This window comes from Phyllostomus hastatus, unplaced genomic scaffold (genome assembly GCF_019186645.2).
Source record: "Phyllostomus hastatus isolate PE091 unplaced genomic scaffold, TTU_PhHast_1.1 phas_contig_148, whole genome shotgun sequence".
In the NCBI taxonomy this organism is placed as follows: Eukaryota; Metazoa; Chordata; class Mammalia; order Chiroptera; family Phyllostomidae; genus Phyllostomus; species Phyllostomus hastatus.
Window position 1 is genome coordinate 12,472,752 of NW_025333607.1, and position 10,962 is coordinate 12,483,713.

General features: G+C 60.3%; 1 protein-coding gene across 2 annotated transcripts; it reads left to right on the forward strand.

Annotated features, from left to right (window-relative positions):
- The first annotated feature begins 5,424 nt into the window (after window positions 1-5,424).
- LOC123804968 (left-right determination factor 1-like) lies at window positions 5,425-8,577 on the forward strand. Of its 2 annotated transcripts, XM_045817423.1 has the most exons (5): window positions 5,425-5,674; window positions 7,251-7,279; window positions 7,382-7,497; window positions 7,651-7,893; window positions 8,214-8,577. In XM_045817423.1, the coding sequence occupies exons 1-5, from the start codon at window positions 5,425-5,427 to the stop codon at window positions 8,575-8,577; spliced, it is 1,002 nt and encodes a 333-aa protein (XP_045673379.1). The 2 variants fall into 2 exon arrangements, with proteins under 2 accessions (XP_045673379.1, XP_045673374.1); XM_045817418.1 differs by having other exon boundaries at window positions 7,251-7,497.
- Window positions 8,578-10,962: the final 2,385 nt, after the last annotated feature.

Below are 10,962 nucleotides of genomic sequence, written 5' to 3' on the forward strand. Positions count from 1 at the left end.
AGGTGCTAGGGGTGGGGAAGCTCTCCGCACAGGAGTGTGACCCTTTCTCTGTGCGCACTGCAGCTTTCTTGCTCCAAAAGGGAGGGGGCACTTGAAGTCGCAGCCACAGTGGGGACACCCAGGTGTCCAGGACCTGCAGGCAGCTCCAGGAGCCGAGGGCAGCCAGACGCCAGGGCCCTGCGAGGGACCTGTGGTCCTGCAATTCTGCCAACAGCCTGAGGGAGCTCAGGAGTGGTCCTTCCCCAGTCCAACCTCCAGATGGGACCCCAGCCCCAGCTGGCACCTTGACCGTAGCCTGTGAGACCCACGCAGAGGACCCGGCTAGGCTGGGCCTGGGTCCGGGTCCTGACACGCAGAACCTGCGAGGTAATGTGTGTGTGTGTGTGTGTGTGTGTGTGTGTGTGTGTGTGTTTAAAAGGATGGGGATAGACATTTAGTTTTGGAATCAGAGGGCCTCTGTCCCTCAGGCCCGGTGCACAGAGGTGTCATTGTTATGAGCTGGTGACTAAGCCAAATCCAGGGCTCCGGGCTCCTACCCCAGGGTTCTCTTGGGCTGACTCCGTCCCCAGGCCCTGCCCTGTCCCCAGCCTCCCATCAGGGCCAGCCAGGTGCTCTCTGGGGCTGGTTTCAGCAGGGACCTGCTGTTCCAAGGCTGAGAGAGGCCACGCCCCTAGTGCTGCCCGCCGGGGGAGGCCCCTATGTGGGATAAGACTCAAGAGGGACCCCCTGAGGGTGGAGGCCTGGCTGGGCAAACTACTCACTGTGGCGGGAACAGGTAGGGGTGGACGGGCAGTTGGGCCCGTGGTCCTGGCACCCAGTGGAGTGGGCAGGGCGGAGTCATCCGTGAGTGAATGGCACAAGAAGCCGTGAGACGTGAGACGGGGACAGGCTCCTTGAGGAGGAACTCGGAGCAGGTTCTTCCTGTGACCTCAGGCTGTTTGCACAGGCTGGGCCTGGGGTCTGGGGAGGGCAGACGCCATGAATGCAGGAGATTGATTTAAGGAAGGGCATCAACAGAGGCAGACTCGGCAAATCCCCCAGACTGTTATCCCTCTGCAAACAGGGCCCCTGTCCTGAATGTGGATTCCTTCCTCCGGGTGCAAGAGCTTTGCTGGGCAAATAAAATAAGTGGGCAATCAGCCAGGAGAAGGGGGATGTGGATTGGGGTCTTTATTGGACTAACTAGGCAGTGGGGGGGGGGCAGCCCTGCCCTTTGTCATGCGGAGCCAGCAGCCTGGCTTTCTGGGGCCTTCAGCAGGGCTGGGTTGGGCCTGAAGGTCGGAGGTGGAGAAGCCATCCAGAGGCCAGAACTGCTGTCCTTGAGGGGGGCAACGGAGCGAGGAGGAGGCGGTGAAGGTCAATGCCCCCCTACGAGGGCCCAGCCTTGGGCCTGGAGCTGAGGACACTGTGGGGAGATGGGTCACAGGGGCTGGGACAGGCGGGTGGAGACCCTGCCTCATCAGCACGGATTGGACCCTCACCGGAGTCCTGGCCGCAGGAGAGGCCCACAGGGAAACGTGAGGTCGGAGGTCACCTCCCGGACTCCACGGGTGGGGACCGGCCGAAACAGGGCCTGGGCTCAGGATGAAAGAGGACTCTGAGGTGGGTTGTGGCTGGAGCCCCAGAGCAGGTTCGCTTCTGGGTTAGGGCCCAGTGTCGGGGGTCTTCGGAGTGGCACGTGGCCCCTCTGCAGCCAGGGGCAGACACTCCTGGGGGTGCTCCAGAGACGCCCCAAGGCCCAGCCCCACACCCATGAGCCCCCTGCCCCAAGGCCTGGGGTCCATGTGGCTCCTTGGAGTCTCCAGGTACACCCCTGGGTGGGCCCTCCCCGACCTCCCAGAGCAGCCTGGGGTCTGGTATCAGCAGGGCCGGCCCTCCCCTGGGGCTCCCCGGGCTAAGGAGGTAGGGGACGGGGCCTTCTGTCACCCCGGGTCTGAGACGGGCCAGGAAGGCAGCCTTGGCCTCCAGCGAGGGGGATGTTGAGCGGGTGTTTACTCTGTGCCGGAACTGTGTCTACCCTCACGCGGAGCTCCTGAGCGTGGGATTAACACCCCGCCTGGGAAGATAAGGCGCGAGCAGGTGATGAACTTGTCCAAGGTAACTGGCCGGGTCGGCCCCCCTCCGCGCTCTCATTATCAACTGGTGACCTTGGGCAAGGGTCTGACCTGCCCTGAGCCTCCTTTGTCAAAGGTCCACAGTGTCTCCCTCTGAGGACGGAGGGGAGGGGGACGGTGGGAGGGGAGGGGAGGGGAGGGGAGGAAGACCACCGTGGCACCACCTGAGCAGGGTTGGGGGGGGCCCTGGGCTCCGAACTCAGCTTTGCAGAGGGCCCCCCTTTCCCTGGGGGGCCCGCACTGCTCTCGAGCTGCCTTTGGTGTCAGCTGCCTCTTCACCTGCTCCTCACCAGTGACTGTGTGCTCACCTGACGGAGGGGAAGCGCGCAGGAAGCGCAGCGTGTGGAGATTCGGGCCAAGAGACTGGCCTCTGTGTGCGCAGGCGGACACGGGCGGGGGGGGGGCGGGTCGGGAGGTCTTCATTTGCACGGGTATCGCCGACGGACCGCCACCTGCACCAGCGACAAAGGGAAGCATGGCCCCACCAACACGGCGCCACCGAAGACCAGACTTTAAGGGGGGCAAAGGGTGGGGGGGCAATCGGGACAACCGTAATGGCAGCATCAATAAAATATGGTTTAAAAAAGACCGAACTTTAAATCAAAGTGATCATTCTGAAGATGCAGTAGGTCGTGTTGCCAGAGCAGCAAGACTGGCAGGGCGAGCAAGCACGTCCGCGTTTCTCCGTGAAGCGCAGACTTCTGGGGGGTGGGGGGGGGCAGTGGCGTTCTCTCAAGTATTTACACCCTTTCGTACCTTTTGACTTTTGAACTAATGACAAACAGAATTCAGAAACATTGTTAACTTACATTTTTAAAAGGTAAGCATTGTCAAAGTTGCTCACCGTGTGCAAGATTCGTGTTTATTGAGCACCTACTGTGTGCCAGGCCTCTGCTGATGTCTCCATGAATCCTGACAAGTTCCCAGCAAAAAGCACATTTTCCCCATGTCATAGGAGGAGTCCCATGTTGCAGATGGTCGGAAACGCACGAGAGGCCACGCAGCTAGAATGACGCAGCAAGGACCAGCCCAGGACTCTCGCCTGCCGGGAGGGAGTGGGACAAACTGAGACACGGGTCCCTGTCCTGTGCCCTCACTGGCTCGAGGGAGCCCCAGGCCAGGGCCAGCCTGTATGTGAGGCCAGGCTGCTCTGGGAGGTCGGGGAGGGCCCTCCTAGGGGCGCGTCTGGAGACTCCAAGGAGCCATGTGGGACCCCAGGTCTGGGGTCAGGGAGGCTGACGGGTGTGGGGCTGGGCCTTGGGGTGTCTCTGGAGCACCCATAGGAGTGTCTGCCCCTGGCTGGGAAGGGGACATGTCACCCTGGAGAGCCCCGGGCGCTGGACTCCAGTGTAGATGTGAACCTGCCCCTGGCCTCCAGCCTTCGTCGACCTCACAGCTTTCTCTGGTTCTGAACCCAGGCTCTGATCTTATTCATCCCAGCCTGTGGCAGCTGCAGGATGACCTCTGACCTCTCTGTTTCCGGTGGTCCTCGCCTGGCAGCCCGGACTCTGGTTGGGGTCAAATCCCAGCCTGGTAGGGGCAGGAGGGGGAGAGTGGACACGTGGCCCACTGCACACCGGCTCTCCTGCCTCACCCCTCTCACCCCTCTTTCCGGGACCATCGGGGTGCCAGGTTTGGCGCCCACACCCCGGGCTGGCTGGCCCGCTGCCCTCCACAGTCCCCTCGGCTCTGGGCACCCGGCCGGGTCCAAACAGTCCCTCAGTGAAGGGCCCGATGGCTCTTCCTCCCTTTTCTTCGTCCGGATCGGAGACCCCACTCCGGGCCCCGTGTACCGCCTCCAGCCGCCCAGACCGGTGGAGCTGGGCCAGACGCAGGGAGGGGGTGGAACCGGGAGTGGGGGGGGGAAGCCGCTCCTCCTTCTGCATGACAAAGCTCGGGGGCTGCCCTGCAGCTCTAATCAGCCCATTGTGAAGGGTCTCCCAATCCACATCGCTCTCCCCTTCCGCCGCTGGCTGGGGTGGCCAGTGTTAGTAAATAAAAATACAGGACTTCCAGTGAAATTAGAATTTCAGATAAACAACGAAGGGAGAATTTGTTCCTAGAAGGATTTCCCAAACAGTGGCCTGTGTGTTATTTGTCAGCCCTCTTCCTGGCAGAATGTCCAATTATCTAGTTTCCCAGGGACATTCTTCAGCCAGCCTCAAATCCACATCCAGGCCAGGAAGCCTCCGGGAACTGGGGGGGTGGGCCCCCGGCCCCCACCCTGGGCTGGGGCACGGGGCCAGCTCCAGGGGGTCGGGCAGCGCTCTGGATGGAAAGAATGTGGACAGAACTCTGGGCTGGGAATCTGAAGACCTTGACTTTGTGCAGACGTCCATCGTTAACTGTGTGATCTTGGGGGTGTTGTTGCTTCTCTGAGCCTCGGTTTTCTTGGCTCAAAAATTGGAGAAGGGGATGGGCTGGATGATCCTTTCAACTCTGAACTCTAAATCCATAATGTAAGTCCTTACTGGACAGAACCCCATTGGTGCTAAATGTTCCCAGGACCCTTGAGATGTCCTCCTCCTCTACCCTCTGCACCGCCGCCCCCCCCCCCCGCCTCCCCCCACACATAATGGGAAGCACTGGGTTTCCTAACTGGGATCAGCCCAGCACCTCAGCTGCCCCAGGAGCCCTCTGAGCATGGGGTCCAGGTGCTCAGCCCCGCAGGCGGGCTGGCCTGCAGAGGGCCCTGGGGTTGAGTGGGCAGTTTACACTGCAGCAAGGGGCAGGACTCAGGGGCCACACAGAGGGAGTCCAGTCTGCTGTCCCTGGGGGACTGGGCACATAAGAGAGAAGGGGATCCCTACCCCTCTGGCAGGAAAGAAGCTTATTTATTTATTTGTTTGTTTGTTTGTTTGTTTGTTTATTTAGAGGGAAGGGAGGGAGAAAGAGAGAGAGAAACATCAATGTGCAGTTGCTGGGGGCCGTGGCCTGCAACCCAGTTATGTGCCCTGACTGGGAATCAAACCTGTGACACTTTGGTTCGCAGCCTGTGCTCAATCCACTGAGCTACACTACCAGGGCTTAGGAAAGAAGCTTTTTAATTTGTCTGGTAGGCACCCGAGCCCAGGCACAGACAGCCTGTGTGCCCTTCCCAGACAGCCCCTCCTCGGGGGCTCAGGGACCTGTCTGGCTGCGGAGCTCCCAGGAGGCGAGGGGTGTGACCTCCCCCCTCCTCACCCAGACCCAGGCCCAGCCCAGGGCTGCTATAAAGCTGGCCCAGCCTGGCTCTCAGCACACCCACCTGGGACCCTCCCAGACCCTCCTCAGGGGACACACCGCTCTGCTCCTCCTCCTGAGTGGCACCATGAGGTCCCTGTGGCTCTGCTGGGCGCTCTGGGTGCTGCCCCTGGTGGGCCCTGGGGAGGCCGTGACCGAGGAGCGGATCCTGAGCAGCCTGCTGCAGCAGCTGCACCTCCAAGAGGTGCCCGTCCTGGATGAGAGCGACGTGGAGGAGCTGGTCACCCCTGCCCACGTGAGGGCCCAGTACGTGGCCCTGCTGAGGCGCAGCCATGGAGCCCCCTCCCGAGGGAAGAGGTTCAGCCAGAACTTCCGAGGTGAGGCCTCCTTCCCTGCTGCACCCTGGGCCTTGGGGGGTGGAGGGTAGGGGGCAAGACTGGATGGGCCCATTTGGGGGTCCAGGGTCCACAGTGCAGTGAGCAGGGACCATGAACCGTGCGGATGGCTGGGCTCTGTCTGCACTGAGGGCTCCACCCCTCAGGCTGGGAGGAGCTGTGCCAGGCTGGACCCACTGGCAAAGCCAAGGCAGGAACAGTTATCCAAGGCCCTAGTTGAATAGCTCAGTTGGTTAGAGCCTCACCGTAAAATGCCAAGGTTGAGGGTTCAATCCCTGGTCAGGGCACATAAAAGAATCCATCAATGATGCATAAATAAGTGGAACAACAAAGCGACGTTTCTCTTTCTCTTGAAAGAAAGAAAGAAAAGAGAAAGAAAGAAAAGAGAAAGGAGAGAGAGAGAGAGAAAGAAAGAAGGAAGGAAAGAAAGAAAGAAAGAAAGAAAGAAAGAAAGAAAGAAAGAAAGAAGGAAGGAAAGAAAGAAAGAAAGAGAAATAGCTGTCCACGGTGCAGCGAACTGGAAGGGGGGAACGTGGAGAAGAGAAAACAGGTTGGCAGGGAACCTGAGCAGACAGAGTTGCCTTAAAGAGACAGGAGCTCCAGGCTCAGTTCTCAGCTTTGAACGTTGCTGTTCAACCTCAGATGTGTCACCAAACACCTCTGATTCTGTTTGCTTCCTTGGAACTGAGCGTAACTTAGCCCTGACCACTTCCCCGAGCTGTGGGCATTCCGTGGGAGGTAAAGGGGGGTCTCATTATTTTAGAGATTATCGTCTGAGAACCGCCTGCAGGTCTCACTCCCGTGTCCCAGGTCTCACCCCCACTGCAGCCTGGCCCCTCCCTGAGGCTGGGGCTCATCGCTTCGGTGTCCAGAGCCAGGCCCACAGGCATCCCGCACACACTGCCGCCGCCGGGCTGGGTGCCTGGGGAGAGAGATGAGGAGGCCAGTCGGGTCACAGACACCTCGGTTGGGCTGCCAACCCGGAGTCTCAGGTGTTGGCACCTCTGACCAGGGTGGTGTATGTGTCCCTGCCGTTTACCTCTGGGCTCAGGAGCCCCCCCACCCAAACTGTTTATTTGTAGGCCTCTGGCTCCTCTTGCTTTTTTGGGGGACGTTTCACAGGAGAGAAAATGACAGTACGCTCAGGGCTCCCTCTGCCCCTCAGAAAGAGCCAGGTTCTGCGGTGACCACAGACTCCCGTTGGCGGGGTGTCTGCTACCCACTCTTCCCTCCCACCCTCATGTAGCCGCCTCTGCCTGTGGAGGGCTCCCTGTCACCTGTACACTCCACTCAGGGGCCCAAAGCTGCCCCTGCCCACTGAGGTGGGGGCCGCTAGTAAGCAAGTTCGGAGCACAAATGACTTTCAGGAGACTGGGGCTGACGCCGGAGTTTTTCAGTCCGGGGGTGCTTTGTCTCCTGGCCCACCGGTTCCCCAGGCCCCTGCCCCCACCCCCCAGCGGATTACTGGGGAAATCCTGTTCCCAGGCTCTGGGCCCTGCCACCCTCAGAGGTCCCCTGGTGCCTGGAGAGGCCCCGCTGACCCTGCCCTTGTCTCCAGAGGTGGCTGGCAGGTTCCTGGTGTCCGAGGCCTCCACACTCCTGCTGGTGTTCAGCATGGAGCAGCGGCTGCCCCCCAACAGCGAGCTGGTGCAGGCGGTGCTGCACCTCTTCCAGGAGCCGGTCCCCGAGTCCGCGCTCCACATGCATGCGCTGCTCTCTCCGCGCAGCGACCGAGCCCAGGTCACCATCCAGTGGCTGCAGGTCCGGGATGATGGCTCCAACCGCACGTTCCTCATCGACTCCAGGTGGGGAAGCCCTGGCTAGGATGTGTGTGGGGAGAGTAGGAGGGAGGCGAGGGGGCACTGTTCTAGCCCCCGGAGGGGGCTGGGAAGGGGCTGGAGAGATTCCCCCAATCTCCAGCCCTCAGCTCAAGCCTCTGTCCCCGCCTGGCACCACAGAGCCGTGTCCATCCGTGAGAGCGGCTGGAAAACCTTCGATGTGACCGAAGCCGTGAACTTCTGGCAGCAGCTGAGCCGGCCCCGGGAGCCCCTGCTGCTGCAGGTGTTGGTGCAGAGGGAGCACCCGGGCGGGCTGGCCTCCAGCACCTACAAGCTGGTCCGCTTCGCCTCCCAGGGCCCATCGGGCACCTGGCAGGGCGAGCCGCAGCTGGAGCTGCGCACCCTGGACCTCGGAGAGTTCGGGTAGGCGCTGTGGGGCAAAGGGCGAGCCTGGCTAGGGAATGAATTACACTTAAATTGAAGTGGGCATCTTTTCTCAGAGTGCTATGGGAAAGGATGAGCATATAAAACCTCTCCTTTGAACCTTAGGAGTAATATCACATTGTTATTTATATTCTGGTTATTTTCACTTATCTATCCTTATCACACATACCCAGCTTTTTTAATGTCATGAGGGATGGGCCATATCTCTTCCTCCCACACTCCCCCCAAGGTTCCCCCTGGGTCCCCCGACCTCGGCTCTCCCACCTGACCTCTGACTCCACCGCTCCTTGCCCCCACAGAGCTCAGGGCAACTGCGACCCCGAGGCGCCCGTGAGCCAGGGCACCCGCTGCTGCCGCCAGGAGACGTACATCGACCTGCAGGGGATGAAGTGGGCTGAGAACTGGGTCCTGGAGCCCCCGGGCTTCCTGGCCTACGAGTGTGTGGGCACCTGCCGGCAGCCCCCGGAGACCCTGACCTCCAAGTGGCCGCTTCTGGGGCCAAGAGAGTGCATCGCCTCAGAGACGGCCTCGCTGCCCGTGATCGTCAGCATGGAGGAAGGAGGCCGGCGCCGGCCCCAGGTGGTCAGCCTGCCCAACATGAGGGTGCAGAGGTGCAGCTGCGCCTCGGACGGGGCGCCCGTGCCCCGGAAGCTGGAGCCGTAGGCACCGGGCAGGGCCGCCGTGGGACTGGGCTCCTGTGTGTGTCAGAAGTCTTCTAGGTGCCAGGAGAGATGGGGGTTGCTGATGGGCAAAAGCTCTGTGCTCTCTGCTGAGCTCCCACCTTGCCTCCCCGGACCCATCAGCTCACCTGTAATACTTGCCTCCCAGGAACGAGACTCCCTGGTCGCTATGTGGCCCCTGTCCAGTGTTCTCGACCCTTCACACCATTCCCTGCACTCGATCCAAAGCACTTACCTGTGTAGACCTTGTCATCTGAGCACAGAAATGCCAATCTGTCACTGTTCCCCTGCCCTACCACAGTTCCAGGCTGGAGACCCAGCTGCCACTCTGGTCAAGTATGAACTGTGCGCTCCCAGCTCAGATATGAAGGGCGTTTTGCAAGAAACACGTAAAACCCAGTTTATTCTGTATTTCTGTATTTTACACAGAAGCCTGCCAATTGTGAGGAAACGGCAGGTTCTCTGGGGAGGGGGTCAACCTGATTAGAAGACTGAGGGAAGAGCTGTTAAAAAAGGCATGGTCAAGGTCTCGGTTAAGGAAATCAGGAAGCTAAGACTGAAATGCATTCGGATTCTGGGGTGCCTGTCCTGTTAGAATTGCAGCCGAAATCTTTTTGTCGTTGTTGTCAACATTTTTACTTTTCTGGACACGGTGAGTGGGCTTGATTTTAATGCCACTTGCTACCAAATAAGAAAATCTGATCCAACTCATCAGTGCTACAGTAACGTGAGTCACTCCGTTAGATTTTGGGGTAAAGGTAAAGGGAGCAGGTGTACATGTAACATTTTCGAATGTCAAGATTACAGGGGCTTTTAAGCTGTGACTTTGATGTAGGAGGCAGGCCTGGGGTGTGAGGTCTTGGATTCCTTGCTTGCCTGCTCAGCTCTTATTGGCCGTTAATGCTATACCCTCCAAACTCCATTTCCTCCTCTGTCAAGTACACCCCACCCACTCCCATACATTTACTGGGGCTTCGAGGAAATAATGTTGCTACAAGCACTTCACGCTTGTATGCTACATAACAGGGGCTAAGGGAATCTGAACCCACATTCTGATCCACTTTGGATTTCTGTGGACTTTGAAATAAACGTCACCCATGAAAAATCAGATTTAGAAATCCCTTCCCTCTCTCAAATCAAAGATCCTAACTTTTTCTTTTTGTCGGTGGCTTCATCCTTGTCATTTACTGGGGTTAGAACCTTGCTCTTCCTTGGTGGTGCCATTGAGGCAGGAAAAGCCTGAGGACCGGCAGGTGGCGGGTGTGCAGGTGGGGAGAGAGTGGGCAGCTCAGTCTGGGGAGCTGGGGGAAGTCCAGGGACCAAACCGGGAACCTCCTAGAGGTCAGGTGCGGGGCCCTTCCCAGTGGGAGAGGAGAGGTGGCCAGGGACAGGTGCAGAGGGACAGGGGCTGAGCCCAGGGGCCAAGGGCACATGGTGGGCACTGACTAGTAGCTGGGGTCTGTGGGAGGGAGAGGAGGAGGAATCCAGGTGGGATGGAAAAGGAGTGTCAGGGAAGCAGGAGGAGACTACCCCCCCTCCCAGAGCGCCCCAGGCTGGTGCTAGGGTCGTGGGCGGGAGGTCAGGAGAAGACCTTTCTCATCACGGGAGGAGACGAGAGCTCGGAAGTGGGAGAGAGGGCTGGGAACCCGAGAGGCTGCCCATGTGTGCGCGAAGAGCTGGCAGGATTACTGATTTTCAGGGCTAGGAAGGACCTGGGGGTCAGCTTTGGAGCAAGTCCTGGGTTTTGCAGATGCGGAAACCAAGCCTGCGAGGGAGGGCCCTTTGCACAGCAGGCAGGCGAGCAGGCAGGCCCGCAGGCAGGCGGGGCTCTTCCACTTCACCAGGCGCGTGTCCTCCCTGAGCCCGGTCCTGCGGCCTTGTCCGTGCACACCTGCCTTCAGACCAGTTCGGAGGAAGCACCCTGGTACTTAGCCCGGGCCTGGGCAGTAGCCTGCGGCTTCGGTTTGGGGCCACACACCGGGGAGTCCCACCCGGGGCCCTTCCGGCGCGCTGGGGAGCCGCCGCCTCTCGCAGCGGCGCCAGGTGCCCGCGGACTGCCGGAAGCAGAGGTGCTGAGCCCTGCGGAGCTCTGCGTCCTCCCACTCCCCGGGGCGCCCTAGGAGCCGTCGAGGAAACACAGTGCAAAACAGGATCGACCATGAATGTTTGCGGGTGCTCTCCCTCCACATCCCCGGGCCGCGACCACCTGTGCGTGGCCCAGATCTCTCCCACGCGCGCGGGGTATGGGGACGCGCCAGGGGGGCTGATGAGGGGAATTAGCCCTGGCGACGTCCTCCTCGGCCCCTGGAAGTGAGCAGGCGGGGGCCAGGGACGAGGGCTGCCAAGGGGCGCGCGGCGCTGGCGCGAG

Excerpts from the sequence above, each read along its gene's own strand:
- LOC123804968 (XM_045817418.1), top strand. The coding sequence starts at position 5,425 with ATGAGGTCCCTGTGGCTCTGCTGGGCGCTCTGGGTGCTGCCCCTGGTG. Across the intron at positions 5,675-7,250 it reads GTTCAGCCAGAACTTCCGAG|AGGTGGCTGGCAGGTTCCTG; the intron begins GTGAGGCCTCCT and ends CCTTGTCTCCAG. Across the intron at positions 7,894-8,213 it reads CTGGACCTCGGAGAGTTCGG|AGCTCAGGGCAACTGCGACC; the intron begins GTAGGCGCTGTG and ends TTGCCCCCACAG.